A 16,414-nucleotide genomic window follows, 5' to 3' on the forward strand; every position below is an offset into this window, starting at 1 on the left:
CTCACGGACCCCAAAACCACACAGACCTAATAAATGTGGCTACCAAATCTAAAATAGCTTAAATAGTAAACTCACACATATATAAAGCTGAAGTTTGCGTCTTATTCGCCAGCTTCTCGTTTGAATTTTCCGTTCCACCTTAACTGGTGGTTTAGTTACACCAAGGTGCCTAGGCTGATTGGCTGTATTTGGAGCGAGAGGAAAACTGTGCACATTTAATTTATGGCTGATCCGTCGCTTCAAACACAAAATTGCATGGTCTATTATTCCTGCAGCGGTAGAGTCCCAGCTAGCTTTTCTAACAAATCACTGTTGAGACTTTGGAAAATGGGATGAGTCGGTAGTGAGTGCTCAGGGAACAGATCTGCACACAGTGCCTTGATAGTGCTGCTACATTTACACAGAGATTATATAGGAGGGATAAAACAGTCAAGGGGCAGCTTAAACGATGGCATGGGCTTAACATATGGACCCACATGTATGACTAACCCAGCTTAAATAGCGTTGTTGATTCCTTTTGATTACCAGAATCATATTAGCGTGACACAATGGAATCTGCGTGCACTAAAGGAAAACCGTCAGATCTTTTTCAATAGTACAGTAATTACTGTGATTTACTTAATTATGGATCACATGCGTTTGCTCTGTATTTAATGAACCATTCTCCTCTGAAGCAATCCTTTATACAGTCGCTAATAGAATTGCATTGTATTCATGCCCTCAGTGCCTTGTTATCTACATGCTGCATAAAGACGTTGATCGCGTGTATTGTTCTGCCCCGACGTGAAACTGGCCTGCGTTTTTGGAAGAGATGAACACCGACAGTTTAGAGGGGCAGGCCGTGATTCAGTCTGATTCAGAGAAACGTCCTTATGTGCGTCGTTTGGAAATAAACCCGGAGCCATTGTGACTAAGGGTCGTCTTAGCGTGACTGACACACACACATACAGACTTATTACGGTGCCTAAGATGATGACCTACCGTCTTAAGCAGTTGAGGTCAGATTTAGCTCGAGTGTCTGCTGGTTTGAAGCAGCACCATGTGACAGAAGTCTGTATATGTCTGGCCTTGAGGTCAGCGATGTGTTAGTGGTTTGCGTATTTTTAGAAACGATACAAAGCATCGTTTTTATTTTCAGTCCAAAACCGTTAAACAGACAAACCCTAGCAACTGTGTGTAGGGCTGCTTATTGCAATTGTGATACACTTTGCATATATAAAGAATGCACTGGCCAACCTGGTCAAACGGTAACGTGACATGGTTCTCTTCTCTGGTTTTGGCAGCAGTGTGTCAGAACTTTAGCTTAGTATCTCAAAATTATGACTTGTGCTCTCAAAATATTGATTACTATGATCTAATAATTATTGATAGCAAGACTTATTATTCAGTAACTACAAGAACTACAGTGCAAACTGGCTGAGTTATTCTCAGGTTACAGAAGTGTGTAGTAAAACCTTGGACCGGTGAATTCCTGGCCATTAAATGGTTAATATCTTGCAATAGTGACTCACTATTGAAATAATAATTTCTCAAAATTTGCTATGGAAGAAAAATGACTTATTTTTCTCAAAATGTTGATGAAATATGACAAAATATTGGCTTAGTATCTGATATTAATGACTTATTATTTCAAGATAGTTATATACTTATTTTACTCTGAGATACTAAGTCAGGGAAGAAAGAAAATGAGTCATTATACTGGGATGTTAAGTCAATATTTCAAGAAAAAAAAGGTTATTATTTTGAGTTATCAAGTCGATAATTTGAGATATCAAGTAATATTTAGAGAAATTGTGAGTATTTGTCAGTATTGAGACTCTATGTCAGTGTCTTGTGGGATTGCGGCCACAACAGTAGTGGGCTTCCATAGTAAACTCATGTACTGGTGACAACAGGCTAAAAATCAGTAGCACGGAGGAACATTTAGCAGCTCACAGAGGTTCACATTTGTAAACAGGCTTTATTACTTAAAAAGTAGTCAGGGGAAATCTTTTGGTTGGTGTGCAGGAGGTGGAGGTTGCCCCTTCAGATGAGTTGACGAACTGACACTAACACTAGAGCTGACTGTTGCAGTGCTATGTGCTCATGGGCTTCTACACACGTTATCCTGTATTCAGTATAAGATGTGCCAACATGTTACTTTGCTGAGGTAACATTAAGAACAGAGAAATATCTTTTCATTGCTTTTGGTTTTAGGCTTTATTCACACATACTGCTTCTGTGTGGCATGAGCCACATGACAGCGTGAGTCTTTCACACATACAGCAGTGAGAAAGTCATACATACATTCTAGTTTCCAGATGGATAAATGGTCACATCAGTCACTCTGTCAATCAGTCAAATTTTTTTATGAAAGCACATGGTATATATCGCTGTTGTCGGAAGAAAACCTCGTATCTCCAAAATTGGAACTTTACAGGAGAAAGAAAAAACATACTGCAGTTTTAATGCAAGTCAATGGAACCAGACGTCTTTCCAAGTCATTTTGGGCCGTTTCTTTTGCTCCGTTCATCATTAAATTTACACACAATGTAAAGGGCAACAGGTCCTTTGAAATTATGTCAAAAACTGAAAAATGTTTTGCTATATGTTTGTCCCTGACAGCATTTTGACTTGTAATTAGGCAAAGGTTTCAATCCTGGGAGGCCAACCGGGAAATCTGTTTGCAACACAGAATGTTTAACTAGTACTTTGTTATGAAGTAAATTCAGTTTAAAAATATAGTTTTTAAGTTTGTTTACAGTTTTCTATTGGCTTATTTTAGTGTATGTTGCGTAACGAGTGTGGTGTGCAGAAAGAATCTGAGCCGGCTCTGTTCTCTAAATACCACACTGCTTTATTGTGACGTCTGGGATGCCCTGCCGCTTCACAGCCTGTGTGAACATGCTGACCAGTTAACATGGGCACTGAAATGAAAATCATGACTTTCCGCATCGCTCACACCATGCAGATGCAGTATTTGTGAATTGGGCCTTAGATTTAACTGAGCAACTCAAGCACTTTATTACTTAAATGCTTTATTTTTGTTGGATTAAATCAGCGGCGCCCATACTTTTGTGGCATGAGATCTACTTTTTCCAGTGGACAGGTCATCAAGCTTTTACCATTAAAAGAAAAAAAGGCTTTTTTTTAAAAGCTCAGAGGCCCATATTGATATTCAACATCACAGGGCAAACGGCTGAAAAATCACACTAACCTTATTCTGATGATTTGCACTGGACGGTGTCAGCCAGGTTTGTGTAGTCTGGACCACTTGTTTCTTCCTGAGTTCACCTTTAGCTGAGAGTTCTTCATCATGGGTTCTGTGTGTAGTAAACACATTCTTTGGAAGTGCGATGACTTGGCAAATCACGCAGATTCATTTAGAGCTTGACACTGTGAAAAATAGTCCTCCACCTGCTCTGCATGGAGGAGGTAAGCTTTTCGGTTTCTTTGTGCTCGGTCTCACACTCGTCTTCTGAAGGAGTCAGTTTAGGTTGCAAAAGGAAAAACGCAAAAGTGGAGCTACACGAGCGGCAACCGATAACTGAAAACGTCCGAGGTTGCCAGAGAGCCACATTCACAGAAGTGCTTAAGGCGGGCTGTGGCACAGCTACAGTAACAAGCAGTGAATTACAGAGATGGTGGCCACATTCCACGTCATACTGACCTGCCCACCACCAGAAGCAGTAAGAAAGTGTTTAAATTTGATAGCCTGTTTAAATGAGGTGCAATGTACCAATGGACGCTGCAGTCCACTCCACCTTACGCTTGATCCAGGTGGACGAGCTGCGGAGCTGAGGGGGCAGGGACAAGGAAGCGGAACAACAAGCTCTTGTTCCCTCTCAGCTCTTTTTAAAAGGTGCTCTTTAAACGGAGAGAGAGAACGAGAGCTTGTTGTTCCGCTTCCTCGTCACATCCCCCTGCTCATTGCTTGCCCGCCCGGATCGAACCGGTCACTGTGGGACTAGAGGCGGTGCCCAGGAGATGGTGCTCGGAACTCGAGCGCCGTTCCCCTTTCACTCGCAGAGTTCCTCTCCCCGCTCGGAATTCGGGCCCACCTTCCTGCTGGTTCTAGTGGCCGCCAACGGGGCCCGATGGACGGACACGTGCCGTAGTGAGTCATATCTCTGTATATCACTGTTGTCAGAAGAAAACCTTGTATCTCCATTTTTGTCATTTTTCAGTTTTTGACATAATTTGAAAAGTCCTATTGCTCTTTACATTGCACATGAATTTCATGATCAATGGACCAAAAGAAACGGCCCAAAATGACCTGGGAAAATGTCTGGTTCCATTGACTTACATTAAAAGTAAAGTAGGTTTTTTCCTTCTCCTGTAAAGTCACCATTTTTGAGATACGAGGTTTTCTTCCGACAACAGCAATATCCTACCTTTATTTTGCTCAATGGGCACAATCACAACAGTGCTTTAGGTGGGCAGTGACACTTGTTTTGGCCACATTCTGCATCAATCACGTTCACCTGCCCGCTACCAGACGCAGCAAGAAAGTTCTGAAATTAGATAGCCTGTTTAAACGAGATGCAGTGTACCAACGTGTCGATCACCATCAACATATAGGGCACCCCTGGATTAATACACATACAGAACTGTGATTGGTGACAGTATTAACGAGCGATATATTGTGCAGCCCTACCTGCATGCTGTTGTCATTTTTTGTTGCTTTCTTTTAAGATTTCACGTGACTTTTGCTAAAAACCCCCTCAAATAATTTCTTTTCATTTCTCAGGGGATTTTAGGCCATCAGCTATGCAGGCTTTGTGGTGCTACTTTGATCAGCCTGGCACTGTTGTGAACCGTGTCACTTTGAATCCTTCTCGCTGATCCTTAGCTGTGAATGCTGTCAACACAGAGGGATGTTTAACTGTGCACGAAGCGCTCCGAGTGCTAAGAGCTTTAACGGAAACAAATCATGCTTGGCTGATAAAAAAAAACATTTTGCACGCCTATTTGGAATGTCTTCATAGGTCACGGATGTCTAAATATTTACGCCCAGACGTTCGCAAAGCGTCTCGGGGAAGATGTTTACTTGCCGAGACCTTTACCTGTCATAGCTTTAAGTCAGACTTGATATGAAGGATGAGTCGTGGGGGTTAACTGTGCAATAATGTGCTAATAATACGGTTTTCCTCTCCAAAGGTCAGTGGGAGACACCCGAACTGTCATTTCTTGTTTGAGCTGCAGTCGGCAGAGAAGGAATGCTGGGCCAAGCTGGAAGAAGAGCAGGTCCCGGAGTCCGGAGGTACTGTACGTCATATGTGCTGACAGATGAATGTTATGTCATATTGTATATATATTGTATTGTATATTCTACCTTCATTTTACTCAGTGGCCACTTTATCAGAAACGCCTGCTTTGTAGCTCAACATTGCTGGTGGAAATTTTCAGACTTTTGTGCCACCCTCTGCCATCAGTGGTCATTTTCTGACCACAGGGTCATTCGTGGAATCTTATCGATATAATTCCGATATCAAAATGCAACCTTAGTTAATTTCACATTTCTGTTCAGATACATTTTTTTATGCGTTTTTATGAAGGCATACCATCAGGTGATCAAGAATTCTGTTTCAGCACCATGATACAGCTGTTGCTTATTAATTTCAGTTTACACAGCTATGGTGCCATGGCAAATTCCAGTCACCATAGCCTTTCCACCAGTCGATCCTTGAAGTCCTATTATTTGGTCAACAGCAATTCCTGTAGAACTAGACCTGTCACAATTTTAGCTGACAATTAACTGTTAGAACTATAGTTGAATTTGAGTGTTTGGTCATATACCATTTCGATGATTACCGTTTGTGTACTTATTTATGTAAACAATTTCAGAATGTCATAAATTACGAGACCCTTCAAGCCTTTTAAGGTTTCATTCTTACACTCAACAGACATGGGCTCGTCTAAGTGGCTGACTGAGTATTTAACAGTAAAGATAATTGACCCTTACAAATGAAGAGAAGCCTATAAAAGATATCTAAACACTCCTTGCTTGTATTTTTTCACTGGAGGACCTGGAAGGTCTATGAGAGAGGTGTTTCTAATAAAGTGGCCAGCGAGTGGAACCACAAGGTAGGTGTTGCTAATAAAGTGGCCTATGAGTGACAGCACAAGGTAGGTGTTTCTATTAAAGTGGCCATTTAGTGGAAATACAAGGTTAGTGTTTCTGATAAAGTGGCCAGTGTGTTAAAGCACAAAGTAGTAGTTTCAAATAAAGTGGCCAGTGTGTGGAAGCACAAGGTAGGTTTTTATAATAAAGTGACCAGTTAATGAAAACATAAGCTAGGCGTTTCTAATAAAGTGGCCAGTAAGTGGAAGCACAAGGTAGGGTTTTATAATAAAGTGACCAGTTAATGAAAACATAAGCTAGGCGTTTCTAATAAAGTGGCCAGTGTGTGAAAGGACAAGGTAGGGTTTTATAATAAAGTGACCAGTTAATGAAAACATAAGCTAGGCGTTTCTAATAAAGTGGCCAGTGTGTGAAAGCACATGGTAAGTTTTTATAATAAAGTGACCAGTTAATGAAAACATAAGCTAGGCGTTTCTAATAAAGTGGCCAGTGTGTGAAAGGACAAGGTAGGGTTTTATAATAAAGTGACCAGTTAATGAAAACATAAGCTAGGCGTTTCTAATAAAGTGGCCAGTAAGTGGAAGCACAAGGTAGGTGTTTCTGATAAAGTGACCAGTTAATGAAAACATAAGCTAGGCGTTTCTAATAAAGTGGCCAGTGTGTGAAAGCACAAGGTAAGTTTTTATAATAAAGTGACCAGTTAATGAAAACATAAGCTAGGCGTTTCTAATAAAGTGGCCAGCGAGTGGAACCACAAGGTAGGTGTTGCTAATAAAGTGGCCTATGAGTGACAGCACAAGGTAGGTGTTTCTATTAAAGTGGCCATTTAGTGGAAATACAAGGTTAGTGTTTCTGATAAAGTGGCCAGTGTGTTAAAGCACAAAGTAGTAGTTTCAAATAAAGTGGCCAGTGTGTGGAAGCACAAGGTAGGTTTTTATAATAAAGTGACCAGTTAATGAAAACATAAGCTAGGCGTTTCTAATAAAGTGGCCAGTAAGTGGAAGCACAAGGTAGGGTTTTATAATAAAGTGACCAGTTAATGAAAACATAAGCTAGGCGTTTCTAATAAAGTGGCCAGTGTGTGAAAGGACAAGGTAGGTTTTTATAATAAAGTGACCAGTTAATGAAAACATAAGCTAGACGTTTCTAATAAAGTGGCCAGTGACTGTAAGTACGAGGTGTGTGTGACTGTGAACCAGGCCTAGTTCTGTTTCTTGTAATACTGTCTGAAGACCACACAAGACCACACTCATAAAAAAGGATATGATTTTTTTTCTTAATCCAAAAAAGAGAAAGATTAGTGATGCAGTTAAATTACAGCCACAGTTTTGCTGTAGAGCGTCGCAGATTCTTTGCATATCGATACATTCCACAATCTTTTCAAGGTCACAAGGCCAGTGTTCCTGTGCGGACCGCAGCCAGAAACGTTAAATCAGCTTAAACTCTCTCTTACCTCCCTGGAATGGGATCTTATGCTCCTAATCTGTCAGGCTTTGTGGGATTGTGTTTGATCTTCAACCGGGCCATTGTACGATGGTGAGCACTCGGAAGATTTAACTTCGCCCTCCAGGTGCGCAGCGGCTGCGTGGCTTTTAAATCGAGGGCACTTTCGATATTCTCACGGCTTTGAGCGGCACTTATTAATGATTGATTGTCAGGATTGCGCTCTAATCGCAGCCTTAATGCATATAACCAACATCAGAATGACACAATAAATTAGGGTGGAAATTGGATTAGTGCTGAAGGAAAGATCAGTTAAAAGTAATAAGGCGTGTTTAAAAGGACAGAAAGCGTTTGCTTTTAGACCCTCCTCCCCTCCGCAGCTTCTCAGAGCCTGTCATCTTGACTCACTGTTGATGTCTGCATCAGTGTATTAATCATTAAACCCTTGAATGATATGCTTGAGCATAACACAAAGCGACAGTAAGCGTCGATGCGTATGCTGCAGTCTCTCTTTCTTGTTGTCGCTGGGAAGACGAATGTGCAGCCATTCATTTGCACCACAGCTCCATTGTTAAAAAGGGAATCATTTTGTGTGAGGAGGGAAGATGTTATAGTGCCTAAAAGCCATGTTGGTTCTTATTAAGCGCATGAGACGTGTCTGGAAGGCTTTATTTACTCGGGTGGCCTATTTTTATCCAAACTACCAAGAACATCGTTAACTGGCACGCGGAATCATAACACTTGTCTGGTGTGCTCACATTTCTGCAAACAGTGCTGGGACACTGAGAAGCAAACGACGAACTGGACTTGGCTAGAAAAATTCAGGCCATTTATTGCGTGACAGTAACGCATTGTGCGTGTTGTGGCATTTTGAAATGAGGCAGTGGAGGCTCACGCGGTCACGTGATCGTCTGAGATTCCAGTCTCCATTGGTAAAAAGGCCTGTAGCTTATGAGCGAAGCGGGGGCTAAATGAAGTCTGGGCTCAGAATCCGGCAGCCACTTCAGTTTCATGACGCAGCAACTCAGAAACGAACCAGCTGGCACTGCTTAAGAAACAATGAGACACTGCAGTAAATTTCTCAGCGCTTGATTTTTCACAATGTAATCACTCAGCCTCCCTCCTTATATAACCCCCCTCCTTCTCTGGAGCCATCTCTCTCTCTCTCCCTCTCGATATATGTATACATATGTATACATATATATATATATATATATATACATATATATATATATATATATATATATATATATATATATATATATATATATATATATATATATATATATATATGTATGTATACAGTACACCCATTACATTTCTGCAAATATTTTATTCTATCTTTTCATGGGACGACACTAGAAATGAAACTCGGATATAACTTAAAGTAGTCAGTATGCAGCTTGTATAGCAGTGCAGATTTACTGTCCTCTGAAAAGAACTCAACGACCCACCATGCCACCGTGCCGCCCTATATATATATAAGTAGTTTAAAACATTCCTAACTTTTAATTGACTTGGATATTAGATAAAAATACTTTTGCTTTGAATGATCTGAAGCCTTAATTTTTGTTTATTAAAATAAGTGACTGAACATTCAAAACAGTCATATAACCACAACCAAATTCTCAGTAGTGACCAGTAGACTGGTTTAAAGCAGAACTGAAAAATGCTAGTGTCATGCTTGACTCCTCCCACTCCCCCATGTGCTCGTGTTGTGTTTTGGTCAGGTCCACGTGCTTTTTTTTTTGGATCCCAGTCCGGCCCCTCTTTTGGTTACTCCGCCCCTGATTTCTCCCACCTGTGTTTCCACCTGTGTCTTGTGATCCCTTGTTAGCCCTCGTGTATTTAAGCCCTGTGTTTGCCCTGGTCTGTGTTGGTCTTTGTTCTGTTTGATTGAGCTGCTTGTTTTATGTTTATGCTGTTTGGAGTTCTGTGTTCATTTTTGTCATGTGTGTCCCTCCTGCTCTACGTGTCGGCTATATGAACCTGGACCGTTTTGTCAATGACCCTGGATGACCTCTAAAATGCAGTGGCATGGCTAAAATAAGGCTTCATTTTTTGCTTATGATGAATCTACATCTTTCATTGCTTTTTTTGGGGGGGGCTGTCATCGGCTGGAGGTTAGGGAACTGGCCCTGTGACCGGAAGGTCGCCGGTTTGATCCCCAGAGCCGACAGTCCATGACTGAGGTGTCCTTGAGCAAGACACCTAACCCCCAACTGCTCCCCGGGCGCTGTGGATTGGGCTGCCCACCACTCCGGTGGGCAAGTGTGCTCACTGCCCCCTGGTGTGTGTGTGCCCCCTAGTGTGTATGTGGTGTTTCAGTTCACGGATGGGTTAAATGCGATGGTGAAATTTCCCCATTTGTGGGATTAAAAAAAAAAAAAAAAAGTCTAACTCACTTTATGTTTAAATAAATCATTGTAAATATCTAAGATCTGATTAGATAAGATCATTAAATAGTTTATTTAATGTGGGACCACAGTTTGAACTAATTCATATTCACAAAGAGACACAGAGAGAGACAGAAAAAGAGAGGGAGAGACCGAGTGAGAGCAAGTCAGAGAGAGAGACAGAAAAAGAGAGGGAGAGACCGAGTGAGAGCAAGTCAGAGAGAGAGAGAGAGACAGAAAAAGAGAGGGAGAGACAGAGTGAGAGCAAGTCAGAGAGAGAGAGAGAGAGACAGAAAAAGAGAGGGAGAGACAGAGTGAGAGCAAGTCAGAGAGAGAGACAGAAAAAGAGAGGGAGAGACAGAGTGAGAGCAAGTCAGAGAGAGAGAGAGAGAGACAGAAAAAGAGAGGGAGAGACAGAGTGAGAGCAAGTCAGAGAGAGAGACAGAAAAAGAGAGGGAGAGACAGAGTGAGAGCAAGTCAGAGAGAGAGAGACAGAAAAAGAGAGGGAGAGACCGAGTGAGAGCAAGTCAGAGAGAGAGAGAGAGACAGAAAAAGAGAGGGAGAGACAGAGTGAGAGCAAGTCAGAGAGAGACAGAAAGAGAGGGAGACACAGAGTGAGAGCAAGTCAGAGAGAGAGAGAGACAGAAAGAGAGGGAGAGACAGAGTGAGAGCAAGTCAGAGAGAGAGAGAGAGACAGAAAAAGAGAGGGAGAGACAGAGTGAGAGCAAGTCAGAGAGAGACAGAAAAAGAGAGGGAGACACAGAGTGAGAGCAAGTCAGAGAGAGAGAGAGACAGAAAGAGAGGGAGAGACAGAGTGAGAGCAAGTCAGAGAGAGAGACAGAAAAAGAGAGGGAGAGACCGAGTGAGAGCAAGTCAGAGAGAGAGAGAGAGACAGAAAAAGAGAGGGAGAGACAGAGTGAGAGCAAGTCAGTGAGAGACAGAAAGAGAGGGAGACACCGAGTGAGAGCAAGTCAGAGAGAGAGAGACAGAAAAAGAGAGGGAGAGACAGAGTGAGAGCAAGTCAGAGAGAGAGAGAGAGACAGAAAAAGAGAGGGAGAGACCGAGTGAGAGCAAGTCAGTGAGAGACAGAAAGAGAGGGAGACACCGAGTGAGAGCAAGTCAGAGAGAGAGAGAGACAGAAAAAGAGAGGGAGAGACAGAGTGAGAGCAAGTCAGAGAGAGAGAGAGAGACAGAAAAAGAGAGGGAGAGACAGAGTGAGAGCAAGTCAGAGAGAGAGAGAGAGACAGAAAAAGAGAGGGAGAGACAGAGTGAGAGCAAGTCAGTGAGAGACAGAAAGAGAGGGAGACACCGAGTGAGAGCAAGTCAGAGAGAGAGAGAGACAGAAAAAGAGAGGGAGAGACAGAGTGAGAGCAAGTCAGAGAGAGAGAGACAGAAAAAGAGGGAAAGACCGAGTGAGAGCAAGTCAGAGAGAGAAAGACAGACAGTGAGACAGACAGAGAGAGTGAGAGAGAGTACTGTGCAAAAGTCTTAAAATGGTCAGAAAGGATTAAAAGATGTAGTGGAACTCTGAACAACCTCCTGCAAGGCCTGTTATTATACATTTCCTAGAAATTAAATAAATGCAGAGGGGGCTTTCTTTTTTGCACAGTACTATACATGTACATCGTCCGGTCCTTCTCTCTCATTCTTTCTTTTTTCTCTCTCATGCACTCCCTCTTTAAATGCCTTGCATAGATGTGAACTGAAGCACTCGTCCATCTTTGTCTAGCAGATTAGAATTCAGGCTATAAACCAGCGAGTAACGGCTGCTAATGGAGTGACTCTGTGTTTGAGGTAATCTTTGGCTTTTGCTCATTTTTAAAGCTCCGTGTACTCTGTGGTGCTTTGCTTGTCCAATTTGATGGATGACAATGTCATTGAACCCTCAAAGTATGCTCAGCCCTTCACATCGCACTCGAACAACAGCTGCTCATTAAGACAGATGGATCCAGCTTAGCTACCTATAGCTTATCTATGCCACTTATCCTCCTGGGGGTGCTGGAGCCTCTCCCAGCTCTCACTGGGCAGAAGGCAGGAAACACCCTGGACAGGTCGCCAGTCCATCACAAGGCGTCTAAAGAAGTGGTTTTGCAAAAAGTCAAATTTACACGAATTTCCCCTCATGCCAGTTTTGCTTTGAGACCTAAACGTCATCCCGGATCTTTTTGAGCCTTTGCTTGTGACACTAAAACAAAAAAGTCCCATGAAATCTGAGCCAACACCTCATTATAAATGACCTGATTTATAAATTACAGCGTTTCTCAGTCGCTTTGACAATTATGTCCAATCAGACGTCATTTTCTCTAAATAGTTTCCACCAAAAGAGTAAAGACTGTTTTATCATATTCGTTCAAACTGCGTGAGTGAAAAACACTGTTGAAAGCAACTATTAACTGATCAGACCTTAGATAAACACAAAGACTATGTTATGATCTGTAGAAGCCCAAAATATTTACATATACATACATATATATATATATATATATATATATATATATATATATATATATATATATATATATATATATATATATATGTATATATATATACACACACACACACACACACACACACATATATATATATATATACATACACACACACATATATATATATATATATATACATATACACATTTTTATATATATATATATATATATATATATATATATATATATACACACACACTATATATATATATATATACACATCCATCCATCCATTTTCCAAGCCGCTTCTCCGTCAGGGTCTATATATATATTAATAGCTAAATATATACAAAGTGATCATTCATAGGATTATTTCTATTGGGAGGTGGCTGTCCCAAACCCCAACCACAAAATTTACTGGACTTTTTAATTGTAAAATGTGCCACAAAGAGTCAACGTGCAGTTAAAAAGATCAAGGAAGGCTTTACTGATGGAAACAAATTCCAGGTTTGTGGTCACAAAACAAGTCTGGGTCAAATCCAGGAAACGCAGCCAGTACCAAAAAGACAAAAAACCCAAAGGGTCAGGCAAAATGGTCATAAACAGGAATCAAACAAACTAGAGAACGGTCAGTAGATCATTAGTGATGCAATACCTCACAAGCATTCTGTGCTACTGCCTGGCCTTATAAACTAAACTAGGGAGATCACATGATACACAGTACAGGTGCACAGAGTTAGTATTCCAGTGAGTGAGCGCGGTGATTGGAGTATGAGGGAAGGTCAGGCGTCATTGGAGTCAGGTGTTTTAGTTTGTAGGTGGAGCCTTGTTTTGGCCACGCCCCTGCATTTTAGAGCAGGAAGTGAGACTGCATCCCTGTCCCTCATGGCCGCATGGTGAGCAGTTAGATCCCATTGTTTTAAGTAAATGTGTCCCAAAGTTTGAAAATCAGTGTGGAACATTAAGAATGGTCACCTCTGAAACATAATTTCTGCATTTCAAACTTTTCTGTGTTTTAATGTGTTTGCTAGTCATGAGCTGGCTAGCGTTTTTTGAGTTCTGCTCAAAATGAGCTAAAATGGTCACTACTGGAACATTTGGTAAGGTTTTGGTAGTTTTAGGATTCTTTTGTTGCTGACAAAACTGAATGTTAATTTGTTTTAAAACAATAAACATAATTAGGGTACAGGGTCACCCAAAAAAAAGCATTTTAGGCTCCAAATCGGTTAAAAATTAAAATAGAATAAAAAATAAAAATAAAAAAGAGTTTTCAGCTCTGACTTTAAACCAGTTTTGTAGAATCAACCATAAATAGGGTTTACACACCAGCTCTAACTTAATAAGATATAATAAAGTTGACTATTAAATATGCCGACTGCATATCACTCTGACCAGTATTCATCTCTGTTTGTCATCACTGTTTGACAAAAGAGTGGAGGGTATGTGGATGGAATGTTTTGCAATTTATGATAACATATTACATTATTTACCGAAAGACAAGAAAATGATTCATTCTTAAAAGGTTGTTTTCGAAAAAGTATGTGAAATGTGTAGTGAGTAATTAGGCTGGATGTAAATGGGAGCTAACTTTAATAAACAAACTAGTAGAAACCAATAAACTACAAGGTTTAAAAACAAGTAAACACATTGAGCAAACAAAATACAAGGCAGACACATAAATACAAGATATAGCACAGTGCCGTGAGTAGACTAAACAACCATGGACTGTAGGCTACATCAAGCCCTTTGCATTTAGGCTATATCAAGCTCTGACTTGATGAGGAACACCTGGGAGAGGGAGGAGACAGCGACTACGAACGGGTGAGAATCTTAAAAGGGGCGGCAGGAAAAAAGGGAGGAGCACAGGAACCAAAAGAAAAACAAAAGCACATGGCCACCACACTGGGCAAGAAACAGACACAGGCAGAAGAAACTGGGACAAAATGCAAGTGAGAACAATGACAATGTATTAACACAAAGTGACCACGAAGATTTGACCCCATCAAAAAAACTGTATTATTTTAGATATATAATATTATTATAAATATATATTATTTTCTCATCACTTAGCGATGCTGCTTCTTTGAATATAGACCACTGTAGTTGTTGTCATTTTGTCGTGTTGTCATTTTGTAGTCGGCGCCATGCTCTTATGCCCATATTAGGAACTCCGGGTCTAAGCTCCATTTCTCTTTGGGCAGAATGAATAGGGTTTTTGAAAAATCACCTCTATACCACAATAGCTTTAGCTCGCATATAGCAATACTAATATTATAGCTCTATAATGACCTCATAATTCGGAGGATCCAGTGGTGTTCGGGAGAAAAATGTTCACAGAACAAAACGTATCGGGTTCTAAACATTTTTATTCTAAACATTTATAATAATATTATTTTATTATTACACAGGTGGCGCTAGAGGCGATGTTTCGAAAACCCTATTCATTCTGGCCATAGAGATGCCGCTCAGACCCAGAGTTCCTAATATGGGCATAACGAGGACCACAGCATGACGCACGACTACAGTGGTCTATTAACAATAAAACCTTACATAGTGCAGCTTTAAGCATGACACCGAATGCTGACCAGCTTCATAGCCATTGAGCTGATGAAGTGAACATGCTGACCACTTTTTTCCCCCTCAGTGTGGTTGAATAAATGGTGTTACCTGAAAGCTGTACTGTGTCAGGGTCACTCTAGACCACATGGTACATTTCTCACAGCCATGATGCTGTGAGTTGTAGAGGTGAAGCGTTCTCTGGGTTCTTTAACCACAGCAGCACGCTCTCTGCAGACTTCAACGTGGGTGTGAACATGTGGGTTTCCTCTCCACAGGCTGCCGAGGCACGTGGGACAACATTTCCTGTTGGCGCCACGCGGAGGTCGGGGAGGTGGTCGTCAATACCTGCCCGGACGCACTGAAAAACCTCTTTGGCAGAGACGGTAATTCATTTGAGCAAATCATAACCACAGGAACGGTCATTAGAAGAGCATTAGGAGAGCAGTGACCGCTGAGAGATTAGACTGCACACAGTGATCCAAGCTCACCATGAGAAACGACGTGGTTTATCACCCAATACTTCACTATTATCTGCGGTTTTTAATGCTATACATAAATAGAGGCTTTACTGAGACATTTCACAAGCTTTCATAAGCCAAGTTCTTGTCACTGTTTCATCAAACACTGCCTGCAATAAGCAATAAATAGCAGATATGAGTGATTGCTTGATAGCGCAAACATGTCTTTAGAGAGAACGTAGGCTAGAGCTATATTTGGGACTAGTTGACTCTCATTGGCAACCGCTGTTGCTGTTATGCATGTGAGTTTGCACGAGAAAGAGAGAGAGAGAGAGCGAGCGAGTATGTGTTGTGTGAGTGGGGAGTGAGGCTTGGTTCTGGGATCCCAAAGGCTAGAGTGAGTGAATCACGCACCCCACTCTGCTCAGTCTTGTTCAGTGACCCGTGGGTTCAGGCCAAGTGCACAGCACCAGTTTGCCTTTTCTCCCTCCATCCACACAGCACTGGGGCAGTCAGGCATTCAGCCCTGAGTCCAGCCGGCATGCCAGCCCTGCAGCCGGCCTATTTTTACCCCTCCACAGCCCTGCCCTGAGACCCACTGACACAGAGGTCTCGCAAAAGGCCCGCCACTTAGGTGGCCAGCCAGCCATTCAGTGAGCCTAATGGGTGCATCGCATCTGGGACCGTGTTCATATGCAAAACCTGTATTTTTACACTAGTTCAGTAGTTCAGGCTATATTTTTATAACAACCACCTTTTTGCAGTAATCATTTCCCACACTTAGGGGAAAAAAAGTTATTTAGTAGTAACTATTTTTACTAGTTATATTTTCAGTATATTCAGTATGCCATTACTGTAACTTACTATTTTATTTTATACTTCTCATAATTATGATAATTAGCATCTAATAAGGTAAATATTTCTTAATTACAAGAGTTTGCCACAATTGTGACATATTATCTCGTTATCATGAGACATTAACTGATAATTGTGAGATAGTATCTCATTATCATGAGACATTAGTTGATAATTGTGAGATAGTATCTCATTATCATGAGACATTAA

General features: G+C 41.3%; 1 protein-coding gene across 1 annotated transcript in view; it reads left to right on the forward strand.

The window, feature by feature from the left end:
* Positions 1–16,414, forward strand: part of vipr2 (vasoactive intestinal peptide receptor 2) — a 65,636-nt gene that overhangs the window by 9,598 nt on the left and 39,624 nt on the right. The window contains exons 2-3 of the mRNA XM_017710412.2: positions 5,140–5,242; positions 15,167–15,274. Of these exons, the coding sequence (XP_017565901.1) occupies positions 5,140–5,242; positions 15,167–15,274 (211 nt within the window). The remainder of the gene's footprint in view (positions 1–5,139; positions 5,243–15,166; positions 15,275–16,414) is intronic.

The sequence above is a fragment of the Pygocentrus nattereri genome, chromosome 24 (genome assembly GCF_015220715.1).
Source record: "Pygocentrus nattereri isolate fPygNat1 chromosome 24, fPygNat1.pri, whole genome shotgun sequence".
NCBI lineage: Eukaryota > Metazoa > Chordata > Actinopteri > Characiformes > Serrasalmidae > Pygocentrus > Pygocentrus nattereri.